Below are 19,033 nucleotides of genomic sequence, written 5' to 3'. Positions count from 1 at the left end.
GCCAACATACAGCAGAGGTACACAGAGGAAGCCTCCCCCCAAAATCTCCTTGACCAAAACATGAATTGGATAAAGGACCAAATGGAGCACAAGATATCCCAAAGGATAAGCAACTGATAGAACTCATTAGACATGATAATGTAGTTTGCTCTGTCATCCCATCAGTGACCAGAGCATGGTGATAGCATCCAGGTCAGCAGGGAGGGGAATTTGTTCCCTCCTCACCAACACTTGTTGTTGACAGGGTTCAAGGGTACCATCTTATTCCCAGCTTTCCTTTCAGGCTTACAGAAGTAGTATGAGGCAAGTTGTGAAGACACACAATAATGCAGCCAGTATTACTGTTTTAAAGGCAGTTCTGGAGACCAGCAGCTTTCCCCAGTAAAGAACACAAGTGGAGTTATTAGAAAGACTGAAAGGTATCTTTATACACATATTTCCTTATGCAGCTCTCCTGTACAGCCACTCACAAAAATAAAAGCCACACAGTTCTGTTGTTCAACATTGGTTGTATTTAAGAACTACACTTCAGAAGGTACCGTGTGTTTGTCACACCCCACCCCCTGCACACACACCCCTAGCAGAGAACACACACAGCTTCCCAATACCATGGCAAGGGGCATTGAAAGCACAAGGTGAAAAGGGAAGGGGGGGAGTCAGTCCATCAGTGCATTGTAAATGAGCTTTCATGAAGTCAAGTGCAGCAAAACCTGTTCAGACACTTTAAAAGTTAGACCTTTGGCAAATAAAGAAAAAAATAGGATCCTAAAGTTCTGTAAGTACCATTCTCTCTCCACATGGGAAATGAACTCCCACCCTGAGCTTTCAAGAGCTGATGGTGTCTAACAAGTAGTACTGGAGACTACAATGTGCTGAATAAATAGCACAGAGATGGGATTTCATTTGAGCATCTTTCAACCATGGGCATGTGCCCAGGATTCCTGGGAAGGCCTTGCTTTTGGCCAGAGTCAGCAGCTTAAGCTTAGCCTTCTTCCCCACCTGCCCAAAGGCCAAGCATGCATAAGTATCCAGCTGAGTGACCTTCGACTGAATCTAACCACAGCTCTGGAGAGTCTGTGACAAGTAACATGGCAGTCAGACTACTCAGTGACACAGACATCTTTTTTAAACAAGGACCTTGCAGCTGCCAATTACACTTAATTTCTTCTGACCTATAAAGCAGCCAGAAAACTAGCCCCTGGGACCTCCTGTTTGAGAGGCTTTTCACTTCTGTGCAAGACAAGCTCACTGCAAGTGGTGCATCAGCTGTCCCAGCAAAAGATAGGAGCCAAGGCCAAAGATGGAGCACTTCCTGAGCAGCACATTCTCAACACTTTTATCAGAATCCCACATCAGAACAAGCCCTAAAGAACAAGGGGGAAAACACTGGGAAGTCTCAACAGAACAAATTCCCCACTATTCTCTGGGATGAGATATATGGGCTATGAAACAGCTTCTCCCACCTCTAGCTCTTGGGACCCATTACAACCGCATCAAATGTACAAGACCTTTGCACCACCCCCAAACCGGGAGAGCGGTGCAGCACACCTCAGGGAATAAAAAGCCAGCCTCCGTATGAGCCTTAAGGCTTCTGCATGGAAGAAGAGGAGGAGGAAAGCAAAATGAATTTTCAGGGCGATTGCTGAGGAATCTTAAACAGAGGCTTGTCTGGTTTCTATGCCTTGGTCTTGTCACTTCCTGGCCTGCCATGTCAAGTCCCGGAACACAAAACGGATCAAGATAAACTTAACCACATTTAAACAGAAAGCCCTGACCTCTCTCATATGACTGTACAAGGAAGGGAACCACACACTGGCATGGATTTAACTGATGGACAGGAGCCACACAACATGACACAAACATGCGCACTGGTGCGCAGCCACACACACTTGAGTTCTTGCAGTTTCAGTAAAAAGGGCACTTTCCCCATGTTAGTCTGACAAACCAGCACCCCTGGTGGGGAGAAGGGAGGCTCTGTACCTATCTGACACTGTGTTTTGACAGTCTAGCTCGGCACCCATGGGGAATTTCACTTAAAAACGTGTCTTAATCATTCAAGACTTGGTGAGTGCCCTGGCATTTATCCATCTCCCTTCATAACGCTACATCCCCTTTCAACCACACTGCAGCTTCAGAAGAGCTGGAGAGAAGCCTTCACTCCCCATAGAAAGCTCTCAGAAAGGAGGTTTATCTAGACTTCTACAACACAGATGTCACTTGGAGAGCATAGGATTTGGTGCTCACACACTAGATGAGTTCACTCTGATCTCTACCCTGTCCTAAGTCCAAAGCATAGATGTCTTAAGTTGAAGAAATTGAATCATTTGTCCAGTTGCTCATTACACACAGGCCATCTCACATGTTCATTTCCATTATATAAAAAGATGTCAGAGTTGAGCATGGACAGGTCCTCTAACAACAGAGGACTGTGAAATCTATCATTTCCCATCTTATATCCACTGCAGGCACCAACACACAAACCCAGCTAGGAGGCCCAAACTCCACGAGGCTGAGGAAACAAGATCACTCCTGGTTCTCCTCCAAGCTCTTCTTCAAATGCCTGAAAATCCTGAAGCAACAAATCCAAGTGCCAGAAGCAATGCTCCTTGTTGTGGCAAACAGGGCAGAGGGAGAAAAAACAAGTTAGTGAGCATGAATCCAGCTTCCAGTAAGTGCAGACTCTTTCTTGGGAGGTTCGGTTAGGTGAGAGTGGAGGATGAATGGGGTACTAACGGTTTTGCAGTTCCAGTAGCCCCCTCTATTGTAGTGGGGCAGGGATGGGCCAGGAAACCCATCAGTCTGTTAAGTGCTGCGTGCAATACTAGCGCTCAGTATCTTCCGTTGCTTGTGAAGAAAGCAGCTCCAACATCAGTCACCCGGGCAGCCAGGCATTAGTCATACCGTCCCTTAATCATCATATTCAACAAGGGACCCACCTGTTCAAAGCAAAAACAGATTGTTAGCTGAGATAGTTACACAAGAATGGCAGCTGCAGGGCTGGCTCCCTCTGCATCACATCACCTTATGAGCTTAGCAGCCCAGGGCAGAGGATCTCAGCATGCAAACTGAGCCTAAGATGCACCGAATCAGTTTCAAGGTATCTTCTAGATAAAACACTGCAGCACTTCAGCACATCCTCAAATACACTACCAAAATTGCAAGCTTCTCTGCCAATACACAACTTTAGCTGTCACCAAAACATTGCATCCATGGTATCTGTTTGAAACTTTTTCCACTTCCCGCCCTACATTTGTGATTTCTCAGTAGGTGCTATTAAAAGGAGCCAACAGTCACCAGGGGTTGCTTTTTGCAGGGCAGAGAATGAACATTCTTACTCATTGAATCCTCTTTGGTCCTTGGGGTCATTTGAAAGGAAGGTTAGGGCTGACGATTTTGCTAAGGTTTTGTTTTCAGTCAAGACCACTCCCATTTCTCAGCATTGCCTGGTCACTGAGGGCAGTTCAGTATGAACTGTGGCAGTAAAATATTCTCAGGGGAGAGGCATAATCTCACATGAGTGCACTGAAGAGGAGCTCCTGCACACAGTAAAGGTTACAGACCACAAAAACATTTCTATTCACACCCAGTGTTTCCACTTTCAGATCAGCAGGAGATCTTCAAAAGCATACTCTTAGTACTTCAATCTGATTTTTTGAAATACCAGTTGGGTAAAACTGCAAAGAATTCAGAGATGACCAAGACATGCATTAAGGGGGAAGCACATGACTTAATACAAAAGATTTCTCTTATTTAAGAGATTTGAATTCAACAGGTAAAACAGTTTCATTTTTTTGGCAAATACTGGGTATTGCTGCTGCAGAGAAGACTAAGGAGAGTTTGGGAGCAACGCTTTCCTGGCAGTGCCAAAAGACAAAGTACACCTTCCCCAATGTACAAGAACAAGTGCTCCATTGTTTGTAGTGGTCCTCTCCAGAATTATAATTTAAAGAACTCGCCTTTTTGTAGCCAAAGGACCTTCTGAAGACAGCAGGAAGAACTATTCACAGTAACAGAGCAACCCTGCTTTCTCCTACCCTCACCGTAACACCTGCGGAGCCAAACAGTTGGCATCGCGAGTTTTGCATTAAGCCATAACAGGTTCAACAGCAGTGACTATATGGTTCTTTTTTATACCTCTTGTGGATTTCCTAAGGCTTCTCCCAACATCTTCTCAATGTTCCTCATTATTGCGACTTTCTGATGAGCCTTTAATGGATATTCAATTCTCTTTGGGGTTGGGGCACCCTGAAATATCAAAAATAGCTCATTGCATGCTTCCTGAATTGGCACATTATTCCACCCTCTCCCAGCCACCCAGTTCTTCACAGACCACTTGAAAGGGAGAAAGTAGCTTTCAGCTTTAATGCAAAGGATTTGGTGCAACAAAGTTCTCATATTTAAAACACATGCTAATACACATCTACCTAAAAAAATCCTCTGGGATAGAGCTATCCAAGCTGTGCAGGAGGGTGCTTGTACTCACCTTGTACCAGAAGTTCACAGTGATGGTAATCCCCCCATTCAGGAGAGACTCAATGTGGTGCCACCTGCATGGAAACCACACAAAAAAAGAAACTATTGCTGTAGTGTATAGTGAAATACCTTGGATGGATGAGTTCAGACTTCACTATCAAGATCTCAGAACTTCTGGAAAGCTCTCCTTATTTAAATACAGATCTTTTCTTGCACACGTTAGTGGAGTACTCGCACAATAACATAGCGTTTGGGAGAATTACCACTCCCATCCAACAGACAGGAAGTAGAAGCAGACTGGCCCAAGATATCACAGAAAATATCATTCTTGCTGGAGAAGCCAAAACAAAATTCTCTTAAGAGCCAACCCCACACTTTAAGCAGAAGACCTTTTAGACCTCTGTTTGCTGGTCACTGTGCAGTCCCCGACATCCTTCTTACCAGTACATAGGTATGTATAGCACATCCCCTGGACCCACCACCGTCTCGTAGCCAACCACACTCCGGAAGTTTGGAAACTTCTCATAGTCAGGATTGTCAAAGTCCACCTAATGGAAGAAAACATTAAGAAACTCAGAAGCACATCCTGCAGTGACAGTCCTCCTCATTGGCTCTCAGTATCAAATCCTCCTGATGTTCCCCATATGGCTCTTACATTCCCATTCATGTCTTAACTCCACTGCAATGTCCTGCAGTACCCTCAAAGTACCACCATCTTAGACAAGAGTCCTGCAATTTGTCTCTGAGCAAGTCTGTGTTTGACCAAGTGATCAATGAAACAGAACAGAAGAGGCAGTAACTGCAGCCCAGTTGTACCACCAGTAAGGAGATGCTTATAGCCCTAGCACTTGCAAGTCAGGACCAGACACTAACAGAAACACACCTTCAATCTATTCTCAACGTATTCACCAGGTAACAGATCCGAATACAGGTTTTGCAAAGGCTCAACAAGTGGTATACAACTAGTGCAGCCTCCTCCCACCTAGCATCTTCACAAATGCCCTTTACTGACATGGAGCAGAAAACAGATCTGCTACTCTCACCTGGCTCTGTCTGTCACATGGATGGTGCACGGGATAAGGGTAGAGGCATTCAAACTGATCAGGAGGGAACAGGATACACCTCTTGTAACCCTTAATCTGAGCAAAGAAGTTCTGCTGTTCATCATAATGAGCTGGTGTCACATTCCCTATACAGAGAGAAAAAGCAACAATCAAGACACACTCGCATACAGGTATGAAAGATGGAAGCAAGTTATATTCCTTCCTGAAGAGAGTAAATACTCTCCCACATATTCAGAAAACTAAACAAGGAAAATGACCGCTGAAACGTTACAAACTGATCACTGTATCAGTCACCCTTTATTGAGCAGTTGCTATCCCACTTAATTTCCATTCTAAATCCATATTCAGCAACTTATGCTCTACAGGATTAGGATTTCCAGCTTGTATCCATGAACAGCAGATGGTGAATGTCGACGGGAAGCTTTTTCATAAAACACTGTTTTAGAACACGAGTTGTGGAATGGACTTTCAAAAATTATTAGCCTGTAGAAAAAGAAGACTAACAGTCTGATTTTGAAAAAAGTCCTAGTTGTTTTGCATGAAAATAAGTAAACAAATCTCTTTGTCACTGGGGCTCCCAATAGCATCTCCTCAGTCTGATTAACAGTTATGAAGCTTGACTGTCACCACCAGATCTTAAACTTAATCAGATATTTAAATACAGTGGGCCATTTTGTATCCCTCACAACTATGATTTTCAGGCTGTTTGTCAATCCAGATATTAATCTTTTATCTTGCTTTTTATATGTATTTTCACTAAAGAGAATTAAGATAACAGTTAACGCCATAACTTCACCAAATAGATCAATCACATGCTCATGTAAAGACACTCTTTTTCTAGCATACACTGGTTTGAGACAATTCCTTGGTTCTTGTGCATAACCTGTTGATACTAGGATTTTAGTGACCACATTACAACCTGTAGGGAAGTGTTGGTGCAGTGCTTTTACATTAAGTTCTCTTTTCTCTGCTAGTAAAACAAGTGGCAAACTACCGTAAGCTGAGTATGACTTGCTGCAAAGGGGAAAAAACATCTGCTGTCAGAACTGAACAGCCACGAACGGCCAAGTAATTATAATTGGACAATTGTAATTGGACGTGACGTCCACATTGACTATAGGCCATCCCACTTCACAAAAACGTGTATGTTTCTTGCCCAATTATTGAGATTACTTCCTATTAGAATGCTCTCCTTTTTAACAGAGTAGTGGTACCTCTGTCTTCTAAAGGCACCTGACTATGAGTCAGTCTCCACATGGATTTGGAATTCCACTCTATACAGATATTTTTAGGATTTATCCATCTTCAAGTTCTCCAGTGCCCTCTAACCTTCCAAAAAGGAATTCAGCTCTTAATGGAAAGAGAATTCATCCCCACAATGTACCACCTCAAATAAGAATAAATGCTTCACATAACAATCAGTTTTTCCTCCTGGGTAGACACTGGACATGCAAAGTGAAGTCCAGAAGACTAACTTTGCTCAACTTGCAAACCTTTTTGCATTTTAGATCTATAGACTCTGAGCATTTTCAATCTACAGCATCTGAACCATTCAAACAATAAACAGGTCTCAGAATATGATTAGCAATTATTGAAAACACAGCCCTACCAGCACCATACAGAGCCTTTCCATGAGCAGATTACATCCAGGCATTCACAGTATGTCCCTGGGGAAATACAGGCTATTGCTTTGGTTTCCTCTCTATAACCCAAGTGAGGTTGTGACAACAGTCCCCTCCCAACACAAAGCTTTAAACTGCCTCCTCTGAAGGAACACTGAGAAACCAGTGGAAAATCCATTTGAAAGACCTTCTGGAACTGAAATACAGAACTGCTGATTGATTCTTCTCCCCCTCTCCAGTCAGAGGAAACTGCTTACCTTCCATGCCAATAAGAAGCAAGTTAGAAGTCAGTTGACCCCAGCCACGTTTCCCTTGCTGCTTGTTAATCCAGTTCCAGTTGAAGCCAAGGAAATCCACCACAATCTTCCTTCCAACTGTGTCATTCAGGGTTTGCTGCAGATATAGCCTGTATTTTCCCAGAGACAAGCAGAAACCAAGTATTAAGCTTTGTTATGAACATAAAGACATATCTCTGCATCTCTTCAGAAAGCTTTTAAAACTAAAGACGTAACTCCTAGAGATTCTGTTCTATCACCACACACCATAAACACCTGTGGAAGGAAACAAATTCAAAAAGTCCCCAAACTTTGATGAAAGATTTCATGGTACAGAACTCAGTTCTACTTGAGCCATCACAAGTGGAAAAGAGAATTTCAGAGCAAGAACCACCCCCTCACAGTGCAGGGGGAAGAAACAGTGAACAGACTGGCCACTATCAAATACCAAACACAAATAATCCCCAGATAAATGCCAACACTCTAACCCATCTGTGATAAGAGACACCTCTTTTACTAGAAGTGCACAAGGGCAAAAAAGGGCTCAGGAAACACAGAGTGTTTCAGTATCAACTTACTTTAAAGCCATGTTACATTTAGACATAGAGGACCAGAGGAATCAAACATCCGTATTAACAACTGCAGTATTACAGGCTACTGTCTGCAATGCTGGAAGAAAAATGCATTTTTAAGTTCAAGGACTGCCTACTCTCTTGGAAAAAGCACATCCAAAGCTTGACAAAGAAGAAAAATGCACAGATGACAAGTGGACACAGACACAGAGTTGCTTCCAATTAAGACAGAATTAAGCATCCATAAGTCCTTTCAGAGGGCTGGTGACCAATAACATTAACTGAAGGTTTAAGTACAGTTGATAACAGTTATGGTCCGTCACCACCAACATATAAACTGCACGTATGCAAACTTATCTCATCTTTCCAAAAGAGGGTTAGCTACCTTGATATTCCATAAAAAAGGCTGAGTGCTATAGCCTGTACTTTTGTGCTGGTCTTGGCTGGGGTAGAGTTAATTTTCTTCATAATCGCTAGTATGGGGCGATGTTTTGGATCTGTGCTGGGAACAGTGTTGATAATACAGGGATGTTTTGGTTATTGCTGAGCAGTTCTTACACAGAGTCAAGGCGCTTTCTGCTTCTCACACCACCCTACCAGTGTGTAGGCTGGGGGTGCACAAAGAGTTGGGATGGGTCACAGATGGGACAGCTGACCCCAAATAACCAAAGGGCTATTCTATACCATATGACATCATGCTCAGCAATAAAAAGTTGGGGGAAGGAGGAAGGGGGTGGAACATTTGGAGTTATGGCGTTTGTCTTCCCAAGTAACCATAATGCATAAGGGAGCCCTACTTTCCTGGAGATGGCTGAACACCTGCCTGCCAATAGGAAGCATTAAATGAATTCCTTGTTTCGCTTTGCTTGCATACGTGGCTTTTGCTTTACCTATTAAACTGTTTTTATCTCAGCCCACAAGTTTTCATGCTTTTACTCTTCTGTTTCTCTCCCCCGTCCCACCTGGGGGAGTCAGTGAGTGGTTCTGTGGTGCTTAGCTGTCCACTGGGGTTTAACCACAACAACCTTTTAATTAGATAACTAAACTCTACCAATACCATAGTCTGCCAAAAGAAAGTGAATCTTAAGGCTTTCTCTGTCCAAACCCTGCCTCAGAGAGAGAAGAAAAGAAAAAACTCTCTGCAGACAACGTGAACAGTTTGATTAGTTACAGATAGGACTTTTTTCATCAGGTAACAAGACTGCAGTCAAGTAGCAGCCCGGCAGAAAAAGCAGGGCTTTAAAAAAAAATGAAAAGTTTGAGAGGCTTTAATCACCAACACTCACTGAAGAGAAACCTACCCCCTACTTAACCTGCAGAAACAGAGAAACCTCCACATATCACATACCTCTCAGCACTCCCTTTTTGTTGTATTTCTTTGAGTCTGTCCACAAACTCAGCAAACTTCATCTCTTCCCTGCTCGACTTGGGTTTGAAATTCTTAAAATTGGCCATCTTCTTCTCATCATAGTACAAAAACTTGTGTGTGCTGGCACTATACACTGAGAAGTCCCCATTGCCGATGTTTTCCTGGAGGTAGTCCAGGTCCCATTTCAGAGCAGGATAAACCAGATTTGTATCTGTCAGCACCACCGGCTCCTGGAGAAAAACAGGAAGTTTATTGATTCAAGGACCTCTTGAACTCAAGAACCGTCACATTCATTATTGCAACCACACAAGCTCTCTTTGAAAATAGGGAATTGGAAAAGGCATTTACAGTAATCAGATACCTTGATTTGGGGAGAAAAACAAGCATAACATAATAGAAAGTTTTAAGAAAGCGGTGGCTTGCTCCTACAGCAAGCTGCTGGTAGCAATGGCACAGATTCCACTATCTGCTTAGCTAATCTCTAACACGTGAGGTTAGACAAACACTAGCTGGGAACAGTTTTAGGCCTACTTGGTCCTGCCACGTAGCAAAGAGACATAGTATTCTGTCTGGTCACTTCCAGCCCCAGCTAGGAAGGGGTAAATGCTGGCAGAAAGACAACTCTGAATCCAGAGACAGCACTCCTCTTTTCTCAGAGATGCAGATAACCTTCAGCCATTGAAAAACTGAGATTACCCCATCTCTACAAAAAGAAGACAAAGGACATCACCCATCTCCTCAGCTATAAACAGTAAGCAACTCAAACAAGAATTACAGCTGTTGTGTTTCCAAGCTGTGGATGCACAACTTCTTTTCTTGCAGGCTTTCTTTAATTAAAAAAACCCCAAACAACTAGCAATCTTACCAAGACTAGATTAAGCTTGTCCAGAACCAATACAAGAGCTGCTACTGCAAGGCAACCATCACATCTGTGACTGCTCTCACTTAAAAAATAACAAACTTGTGCCCATGGCTTCACACATTTCCACGATTTCCATCTGCACAACAAAGCACTCAAAACAAACGTTTCCTGCAAATTTCACAACTCCACGCTGCGGTACCGTAAAGAACCGTCCACCACAACTGAGAGGAACGGGACAGCGGGAACCACCAAGCCCGCGCGGGGAGGGGGCACGGCGGGCGCTCCGCGGCAGACAGGGCGGTAGCCAGGGCAAAGGCACAGAGCCGGGACGGGCCAGTGAGTGCACCGGGACGGCAGCGGGACCCGGGAAAACCCCGCACCCTGCGAGCCGCTCTGCGTGCCCGGCTCTGCCCGGCCTGACGAGCAGGGCTGGCAGCTCCCGCGCCACGAATCACAAGCCCCCCGGCCCCACCGCAGCCACCGGGCCGAGCCGAAGCGGGCCGGGCCGCCGCTGCCCACCGCACCTCGTTCTCGATGAGCTCTTCGGCGCGGGGGTCGCTGTGGCTGAGCCGCGGGATGGGCCGCGTCTCGAAAGAGTAACGACGGAACTGGGAGTCGCTCCAGCCGGGCCCTGCCCCTGCCGCTACCGCCGGGCCCTCCCGGCAGCCCGCGGCCGCCGCCGAGGAGGAGGCCGCCGCCATCGCCGCCTCCACCGGAGAACCCGGAACTAGAAAGGCGGAAGCGGAAGTTGCCCGCCCATGGCAACGCCGGAAGCGAAGGGAGAAGGCGGGAGGGGAGGGGGCACCATGGAGAGGGGAGGAGGGAGCGGCGGCGGTGGCGGCGAGAAGCGCCCCTTGGCGGGAGGAGGTTGGGGGCGGCCTCTGCGTTTTGGCCCTTTCCAAAGTTTTTAGAATCACAGAGCGATAGAATCGTTTTGGTTGGAAAAGACCCTTAAGATCGTCGAGTCCAACACTAAACCTAACACTGCCAAGTCCAACTAGATCATGTCCCGAAGTGCCACATCTCCACGACTTTTAAATACCTCCAGGGATTGTGACTCCACCACTTCCCGACGCAGCCTGTTCCAACCCTTGATAACCCTTTCGGTGAAGATATTTTTCCTGATATCCAATCTAAACCTCCCCTGGCACAACTTGAGGATATTTCCTGTTGTGTTATCACTTGCAACTTATGAGAAGAGACCAACCCCCACCTCACTACACCCTCCTTTCAGGCAGTTGTGGAGAGCGATAAGGTCTCCCCTCAGCCTCCTTTTCTCCAGGCTGAACACCCCCAGCTCCCTCAGCCGCTCCTCACACGACTTGTTCTCCAGACCCCTCACCAGCTTCGTTGCCCTTCTCTGGACACGCTCCAGCACCTCAATGTCTTTTTTGTGCTGAGAGGCCCAAAACTGAACACAGTACTCAACGTGGGGCCTCACCAGTGCCCAGTACAGGGGGACGATCACTTCCCTGATCCCACTCACCACACTGTTCCTGGTACAAGCCATGACACTTTTGGCCTTCTTGGCCACCTGGGCACACTGCTGGCTCATATTCAGCCAGCTGTCGACCAGCACCCCCAGGTCCTTTTCTGCTGGGCAGCTCTCCAGCCACTCTGCCCCAGGCCCCTAGCACTGCCAGGGGTTGTGGTGACGCTTGTGGGAGCTGGGACATCATGTGGGGAAAAACCCACCCCAGGAACCAGACAAGGCCATCTGTGAAGGTGGGGACACCACCGCACAGCATGGCGTGGCTGTGGGAGGGCAGGCCACCGCTGCCGCCATGGCAGGCAGGCCCCTGTGCCCCAAGATGGCAACCACGTGCCCACGAGGCCTCGATTCCTCCATGAAATCGGTTGTATGGCGGCACAGGAGCATGTGTGACGTCCGTGCGTGGGCCCTTGGAGCTGGGTCCTGTGCCTCCCTGCCTCTTGTCAGCTGAGGGCCCTTCCCCTGCCAGTGGCTGGTGCTGCTCCTCGGGGATGGCTTCACTGCTGGGCCGCTCAGGAAACCAGCCCCCTGCCCACCATCCTCACTCCATCCCAACGTACCGCCCTGTTCCGGGCCTGGAAATTTTAATTAACACTTGCTACAAGAAAAAATACGTAGTGCTGCCCAGTGTAACTAACCTTTGCCTTTCGATTATGAATGGACATTGTGCGACTACATCGTTTTAGCAATATTCATTAAATGTGTGCCTAAGGCTGGAGCTATTGAATTTATTTCTTAGTGTATTTTTATTACATAAGACAAAGTATACATTTTGCTTTTACTCTGGAAGCATCAAGAACGATGCTTGCTCTTTCCCAAGAGTGAGGGCTGGCTCATTGAGGCATCAGCTCTTGAGAAAATTTAGGTCTCTGGCATTAAGTGGTTTTCATCTTGATGGATTTGCTGTTCTCGCTGCGTAGATCTTTGCTTTCATGAGAATAACACAATCTATTTTCCCCTGTTCTTCCAAAATGTATTAATGTGCTTAGTTTCTAGGAAAACGAGTGCCCCCTCGTCCTTTAAATCTACAGCACTGCTCCTGTACAGGTGAAGAAAATTTTTTACAATATATTTACAAACATACTTGGGTGCTTAGGAAGCTTGAGCCACCTCTGTGGAAGACTCAAGCATCAAGACAGAAAGTAAACACCCAGCGGTGCAGAGCCGATGTGAGGAGCACGCGACCATGATCCCAACCTGCAGCAAGGTCTCAGCCCAGACTGATGGCACAGCTGGGAGCCCAAGGTCCCCACTTCCAATGTGACACTGCTGTCCCTGAAGTGCCACAGGGCTGGGACAGGCACCCAGAGCTGCTCCACGGCAAACACCAAACAGCTTCGGCACTGGAGGGCTGGGCTCTGAGTTAGTAACCTTATTAAATAACTAATTGACATACTAACTTCACTGCACACCCCGTTGTAAGGGAGTTGGCTGAATTAAGACATCGTCCCTAAAACGACACGAGGAGGCCTTTCTTTGGGATAAGTGAAAGGATCCTATTCTGGCCTGTGACAATGCCCCCACCTCAGGCACGCTGCAGCTCAGATATATTGTTATGGTTCATCGCTATCTTCATTCAATTAGTAGGTTTACAATTAATGTTGTTATTAGAAGGAATGAGTTTAATGACAAATTCTCCATGATAGTTTTTGAGCTGCAAAGGTTTATAATGTAGATCGTTATAGAGACATAACCCATTATGGCTGATGTGAATAACTGAAGGAAAATGAGTTCAACTACCACAGAGTTTACATAATGAAGTAAACTGCAAAATCCTTTAATGCTCGTATCGATTTTATCTACAATAATATATCGCTTATGTTTGAGGGATAGCATCACTAAATTAACAGGCCGTTTCAGCTGTTCGCGTTTCCCTGGCTCCACGGAGATAAGACGATTGCATTTGGGTATTAACTTTAATAATATTGATACTGATACAAAGAAGGCAATTTGCATAAGGTGGCCAGCCACGCCATCGACCCGGCTGAGCATCGACCCGGCTGCTGCGTGGGCGGCTGCCCCGCCCCCCGGGGGTGACACCTGCCGTAAATTCCCATTACCCGGCTTCAGACCAGAAATACCGCACTGGTGCCCTCGCTGCCCATTAGCTCTTATGTCAATATTATAATAACAGCGGCTGATTCATTAACGCCCTGGACGGGGATTTGTTACCCGAGGCGCAGGAGGTGGCCGGCGTGGCCCCACCCCCGCGTTAACAACGCCCTCCATAAACCACGCCCCCCCGTGCGCTAGCTCCGCCCACAACCCCGCCCCCGCGTTAGCCCCGCCCCGAGCCCTTCTGTCTCTACCGGCCACCGTCGGCCGCGCCTGCGTGGTGGAGGCGATGGCGGCGGCCGGGCTCCGCGGTGTCCTCTGGCAGCGGGCGGCTGCCCGGCTGTGGGCGGCGCGGGCCGCCGCGGCGGTGCCCCCGGGAGCGCGGGCGGGTGAGCGGGGAGGTGGAAGTGGGGGGGCTTCGGGCGGCGGCGGGGTGGGTGTCCTTGTGGCGGTGGGCCGGTGACGGCGGGGCCGGGGTGCGAGGGCGGCGCGACCTCCCCGGATTTGTTGCTCTCCCGCCAGCCTCGGAGATGTCAAAGGACCTGATGCCCGGGCCGTACCCCCGGACGCCGGAGGAGCGGGCAGCCGCCGCAAAGAAGTACAACATGCGGGTGGAAGACTACCAGCCCTACCCCGACGACGGCTTCGGGTGAGCCGGGGGGGGTCCCGTCCCTCGGCAGGCGGTGAGCAGGTCAGGGCCGGCACCTCCCGGCCTAGTGGGGAGTGCTGAGGGCTGGTAGTCCCAGTTGAGTGCCTGGAGATGCTGTGCTGGGAGCTTAGAGCTTTGAGGGCCCGTGTCAGAGCTTTGAAACAAGGACAAGGAGAATGAGTTGGAGACACGTGTGAATAAAATACTGCGTGAGAGACTTCATGTGCTGTTGTACTGCAAGGCTAAGAGGGAAGAACTGAAAGACATCTCTGAAGTAAAGATTTTGGGAGGTGTTTAAATATTGGGGAATGCTTTGACACGTGCAAAATGCTAGATAACTGGGGTTCTGCATTTCAGTTAAGCTTGCATTTTTTTCTGGCTGGTATTGCTAGAAAAGGACACTTTGAGGAACGCTGTTTGTTACAAGGTGGTGATTGTTGTGCTAGTTGTATGTATGCATTTAAAAGATTTATATGCATAGGAGCTATAAAAACAAAGTAATGTTAAGTCTTCCATTTCTATAGCCCTATCCTATAGCATGTCCTATGAAATGTATCTAAATTAATACGGGTTTCTTCTGTCTTTGGGGTTTTTTTGTCTGCTTCTCACAGGTATGGTGACTATCCCATGCTCCCTAATAAGTCTCTTCATGAGAGAGATCCCTGGTACCAGTGGGACCAGCCAGACATGAGGCATAACTGGGGACAGCCGGTAGGAATGCTAGTAGCACTTTTCTTTATGACTACAATATTACTGTCACTAAATACTAACATGCGCATCTTGCTAGTGCTCTCTGTTTAATTCTTTGTGTGATTGCATCTCCAAGCGCAGGTGTGTGTTGGCTGTGCAAGCAGGGGCAGTCAGTTGGAGGGAAACTTGGGCTATGGCTGCCATGGTAAATATTTTGAAAGTGCTGAGGAGTGTTAGCATCTTATTACATATGAGGAGGGAGACTTTACAAGAAGAGGAAAGTCTCATCCATTTTCCTTGCCTGATCTGACTCAGTGTGAGAGATTAGTTCAGAATCATTTGGCAAAGAAGCTATCGTTTGAATAAAGTGTTTTTAGTACAATGGAAATGGCTATTTCTGCTTTATTACTCCACGGTTGTTTTGTGGTAGAATACATATAAAGAGGTTTTCTCTGAAGAAAGTTTGCAAGATACCCTTAAGAGAAATGCATGACTAGAGCACCTGTGTTAACTTTCAAAACCTAAGTTCCTAAAACTCCTTGTCAGGAGTAACTTTTCAGTTAGTGCAGGGTCTTTTAGTGAATGACTGCAAACTAACGGTGATTACTGAACTTGATAACTGACTTGAGCTCTCCTTATGCAAAGTAGAGATTATGTAAACGTAGTATTTTACTATCATAGTATAAGCATGCCAGAGCATCATAGCATGAGTACCACAGTAAAGTGCACGCTGTAATGACTTAAAAGGCACTTAAAAAAATGGCAGTGATTCTGTGTTGTTGTGGTGCTTGGTACAGGAAAGCTTGTATACGTACCCTTGTACGTGGAGCTGGCAGCAGGGGACCAAGTGGAATATACTGGTGTATTCCAGGTGTCAGCAGATGCCTCTGTTTAGGCAACTGAATTCTCCTCAGTCTGGCGCTCTGGGTGCAAAGGGGAAAGCTGGGGAGCTGGAGGCAGTACTTGAGCTGCAAATTAATGAGTTCTCTGCTTTCATTAATGTGAAAGGAGACTATAGGCAGAACATGCTTGGGACTTCCTTATGTGTACTTAAAGGCAGAAGCTTAAATGCCCTTCTGCTTCAATCAGGAAGGGCATTAGTTTGCTACCAGCTCTGCTCTTGTCATGGAGTAGCAGCGGGAGGTGCTCTGCCTATTTTGAGGAACCACCTTCCAAGTGGCAGGTAGATGCTTCTTTGCTTGAAATAACACTGCTACTTCTGTTTGGGTATGTGACTGAACTGCCGTAAATGAGGGTACCAATTTATATCATTTCTTTTCAGCAAATCTAAGGTGGAGTGATAATTTATATAAATAAAAGCTGCTGCTATCCTATAATTAAGCATATTGCCTGGTATAAGCATAGGATGGAATTTGGAGTCCTGAGTTTTACTGTAAGCAACAACTTGCTGTGACTGTAGGTAGATCACTTATCTCCTCTGTGGCTTTATCTCCACTTGTGAGGTTGAGATGAAACAGCTTCTGGCAGTTTTGTGAATGCTGTAAAGCACTTATTCCCTTGATAAAACTAGCTTGAGCACTGTTGGTAAATGTGCTGCCGTTTTCCTTTCTTCTTTAGATGCACTGGGACTTTGACATGTATATTCGGAACCGTGTTGATACATCCCCCACTCCAGTTCCCTGGCACACCATGCGCAAACACTTCCTTATCTTTTTGAGTACCATGCTGATCATGTTTGGTGTTGGAGAGATCTATCCATCTTACAGGCCTGTGGTGAGTCACACCCTTGGGTAAAGGGAATAAAAGTAGCAGTGTTTCTTGTCACTGCCGATGCCTAGAAGAGTGGTTTTGCCGAAGCTGAGTGATGAGTGTGAGTGCAAAACCCTGCTGCTGGCAGGGGGTGGGGCAAGGGGTGTCCTGTGGCCTCATCAAGCCACTGTTTCGTAGTGAGCAGTTCCTGTTCTCAGGGAACTAATTTTAATCTATGCTTCTTGCAGTATCCCTTCTTTGGTCTCGGTATTCTCCTTCCCTGTGTACATCTGCTCGAGGGAGATGCTTTCTCTTCTCTTGCCCTGTGTTTTTAATTATATCTCATGATCTGGATCATTTGGAATGTACTTCTGAAAAATACATCTGAATCCAGAAACAGCTTTTGCAATATATTATTCTCATGCTGCGAGATGAACTGTTAGTTAAGATTCAGTGCAAGACCACCTTGATGTTTCTGTTAAAGGACATGGTTTTATACAAAGAACTCTATCTCTAAATTTACTTTCCTTGTACCGTAATATTCCTGCTGAAGCACTTAAGCAATAGAAATTTAAGTTGTAAATGACAAGCATTGATTTGGGTGAGGGTGGGATTGGATGAGACATTTTCCCCTTGTGCCTTAATGTGCTTGGTAAGTGGTGAATTTGCCACTCTCTATCTCTCCTTGTAGGGACCGAAGCAATATCCCTTCAATGACCTGTATCTGGAGAAAGGAGGAGACCCCAATAAAGAGCCACCAGTGGTGACGCACTATGAAATCTGAAGCTGTTGAAGTGCTATGTTTCTCCTCTGTCAGCTCAGCTGGGGATGGCATCTTCTCTAGAGTTCACTGTGGCATGTGTTAATGCTTGTTCTTCAGCGTTCAACCACTTACTGCGGTGAAATATATCAATGATACCTACTGTGCTAGTTGTCTCGTGTTGGTTTGAGAAGGCTGAACAGTGGCCAATGAAATTGCATGACCTTTGCCACTTTTCTAAATGGGCTAGTATCTGTGGGGCAAAGTTCCGAGTGCGGTCCTTGGGCTGCGGCTAGTTTATGTACCTTGTGCACAAACATTCCTTAGCTAACCCTGTTTATGTAGGAGATATTGCCTGTTACCAAGTGGCTTACTGCAGGCGTTGCTTGGAGTTGAACTAGTGTCATCATTTAATGTGAAATGACAGGCAGAACCAGACTGACAAGTGACAGTGCTTGGGAGCCTCATACCGTGAGAATAAATGTCCGCCCTTACTGGGATTTGGCTTAGATCCCTTCCTGATCTAGATGCCCTCTTAAGTGGAGCTTGGACAACCAGTAGGGAGCACTGGTGAGGCATAGAGCTTTGCAGTGTATAGCTTGACGCACACAGCAGAGCTGTGGACAGCGGTGGTATGAAAAGGCTATTGGGCAAGTCCGGCTCTGGGCAGACCTGTTCTGCTGTGCCTGGGCTTTGGTCGAAGAGCACGGATGCCCAAGGTGCTCCTGTATGGCCTGAGCTCATCCACCGGGGTTGGAATTGCGTCTGACCCATGGAGTCTGCCCATCTTGTTGCAAACCACTGGTCTAGGACCTCCTATGGCTTCATCATCAGTTTGCTTGGGGGAGTTATACATACAATTTTATTAAGCTCCTAGGTTTTTCCCAGTCCGCTCTTCCCTTAATGTAAGTTTTTCGCCTTATCACTGGAGGAGACGGTACCCTCGGTACTGATTTACAGTGGAAGTTCTCTCAGCTCCCCTGTGCAATGCCTTAGACCCGGCTGTTTGGCTGCAGGAGTGGATGATCACAGAAGGTTAAGGCCTTGGGCTTTTCTGGGTGCGTCCTATAAACTGGCTGCTGTGCTCTGCTCTCAACACCTTGCCATGACTCATAGCTTTGTGCTTTAAGAGAAGGAGGTATTTGAAGATGGTGATTCACAATTTTTCAATCTGTAAAGATTTTTAACCCCAGATTTTAAAGGACAGTTAGCTTGATCTCCGTGTAGGCATTTCCATAAGGGTGTATGTTCAAGGGAATTACATGATTGAATGCTAGGACATACAAATATGTATGTGTAAATAAAACTAACGTCTTTGGAGGTGCTGAACAATCACCATTCCTCCTGGCTTTTGTAAGCTGTCACCTCTTCTTCTAGTTACAGAAATGCTTACTTTTAAATTACAGACAATGATGTTTTACCCCAGCAGGGTTTTCAGAG

General features: G+C 46.4%; 2 protein-coding genes across 2 annotated transcripts; one reads left to right on the top strand and one right to left on the bottom strand.

Moving 5' to 3' along the window:
- Positions 1 to 489: 489 nt before the first annotated feature.
- HIF1AN (hypoxia inducible factor 1 subunit alpha inhibitor) lies at positions 490 to 10,983 on the bottom strand. Its single transcript, XM_063339065.1, has 8 exons — positions 10,762 to 10,983; positions 9,355 to 9,605; positions 7,417 to 7,565; positions 5,517 to 5,662; positions 4,915 to 5,021; positions 4,484 to 4,547; positions 4,135 to 4,245; positions 490 to 2,936 (listed from the first exon to the last, which is right to left on the bottom strand). The coding sequence occupies exons 1-8, from the start codon at positions 10,936 to 10,938 to the stop codon at positions 2,892 to 2,894; spliced, it is 1,050 nt and encodes a 349-aa protein (XP_063195135.1). The 5' UTR covers positions 10,939 to 10,983; the 3' UTR covers positions 490 to 2,891.
- A 3,030-nt stretch (positions 10,984 to 14,013) lies between these two features.
- NDUFB8 (NADH:ubiquinone oxidoreductase subunit B8) lies at positions 14,014 to 17,756 on the top strand. The gene is made up of 5 exons (XM_063339754.1): positions 14,014 to 14,173; positions 14,307 to 14,433; positions 15,045 to 15,144; positions 16,702 to 16,857; positions 17,525 to 17,756. The coding sequence occupies exons 1-5, from the start codon at positions 14,074 to 14,076 to the stop codon at positions 17,615 to 17,617; spliced, it is 576 nt and encodes a 191-aa protein (XP_063195824.1). The 5' UTR covers positions 14,014 to 14,073; the 3' UTR covers positions 17,618 to 17,756.
- The last annotated feature ends 1,277 nt before the right edge of the window (positions 17,757 to 19,033 follow it).

The sequence above is a fragment of the Chroicocephalus ridibundus genome, chromosome 6 (assembly GCF_963924245.1).
Source record: "Chroicocephalus ridibundus chromosome 6, bChrRid1.1, whole genome shotgun sequence".
Lineage (NCBI taxonomy): Eukaryota > Metazoa > Chordata > Aves > Charadriiformes > Laridae > Chroicocephalus > Chroicocephalus ridibundus.
Note: the sequence above shows the minus strand (reverse complement) of the source record. Positions and strands in the feature narration are given on the sequence as shown.

What these genes read in the sequence shown, in the direction of transcription:
- HIF1AN (XM_063339065.1), bottom strand. Translation starts at nt 10,938, where the DNA reads ATGGCGGCGGCCTCCTCCTCGGCGGCGGCCGCGGGCTGCCGGGAGGGC. An exon ending in CAAAAAGGGAGTGCTGAGAG is followed by an intron (nt 7,566 to 9,354) that starts GTATGTGATATG and finishes GGGAAAATACAG; the next exon opens with GCTATATCTGCAGCAAACCC. An exon ending in CTGTGAACTTCTGGTACAAG is followed by an intron (nt 4,246 to 4,483) that starts GTGAGTACAAGC and finishes TTGATATTTCAG; the next exon opens with GGTGCCCCAACCCCAAAGAG.
- NDUFB8 (XM_063339754.1), top strand. Translation starts at nt 14,074, where the DNA reads ATGGCGGCGGCCGGGCTCCGCGGTGTCCTCTGGCAGCGGGCGGCTGCC. An exon ending in GCCCCCGGGAGCGCGGGCGG is followed by an intron (nt 14,174 to 14,306) that starts GTGAGCGGGGAG and finishes CTCTCCCGCCAG; the next exon opens with CCTCGGAGATGTCAAAGGAC. An exon ending in GGCATAACTGGGGACAGCCG is followed by an intron (nt 15,145 to 16,701) that starts GTAGGAATGCTA and finishes TTTCTTCTTTAG; the next exon opens with ATGCACTGGGACTTTGACAT.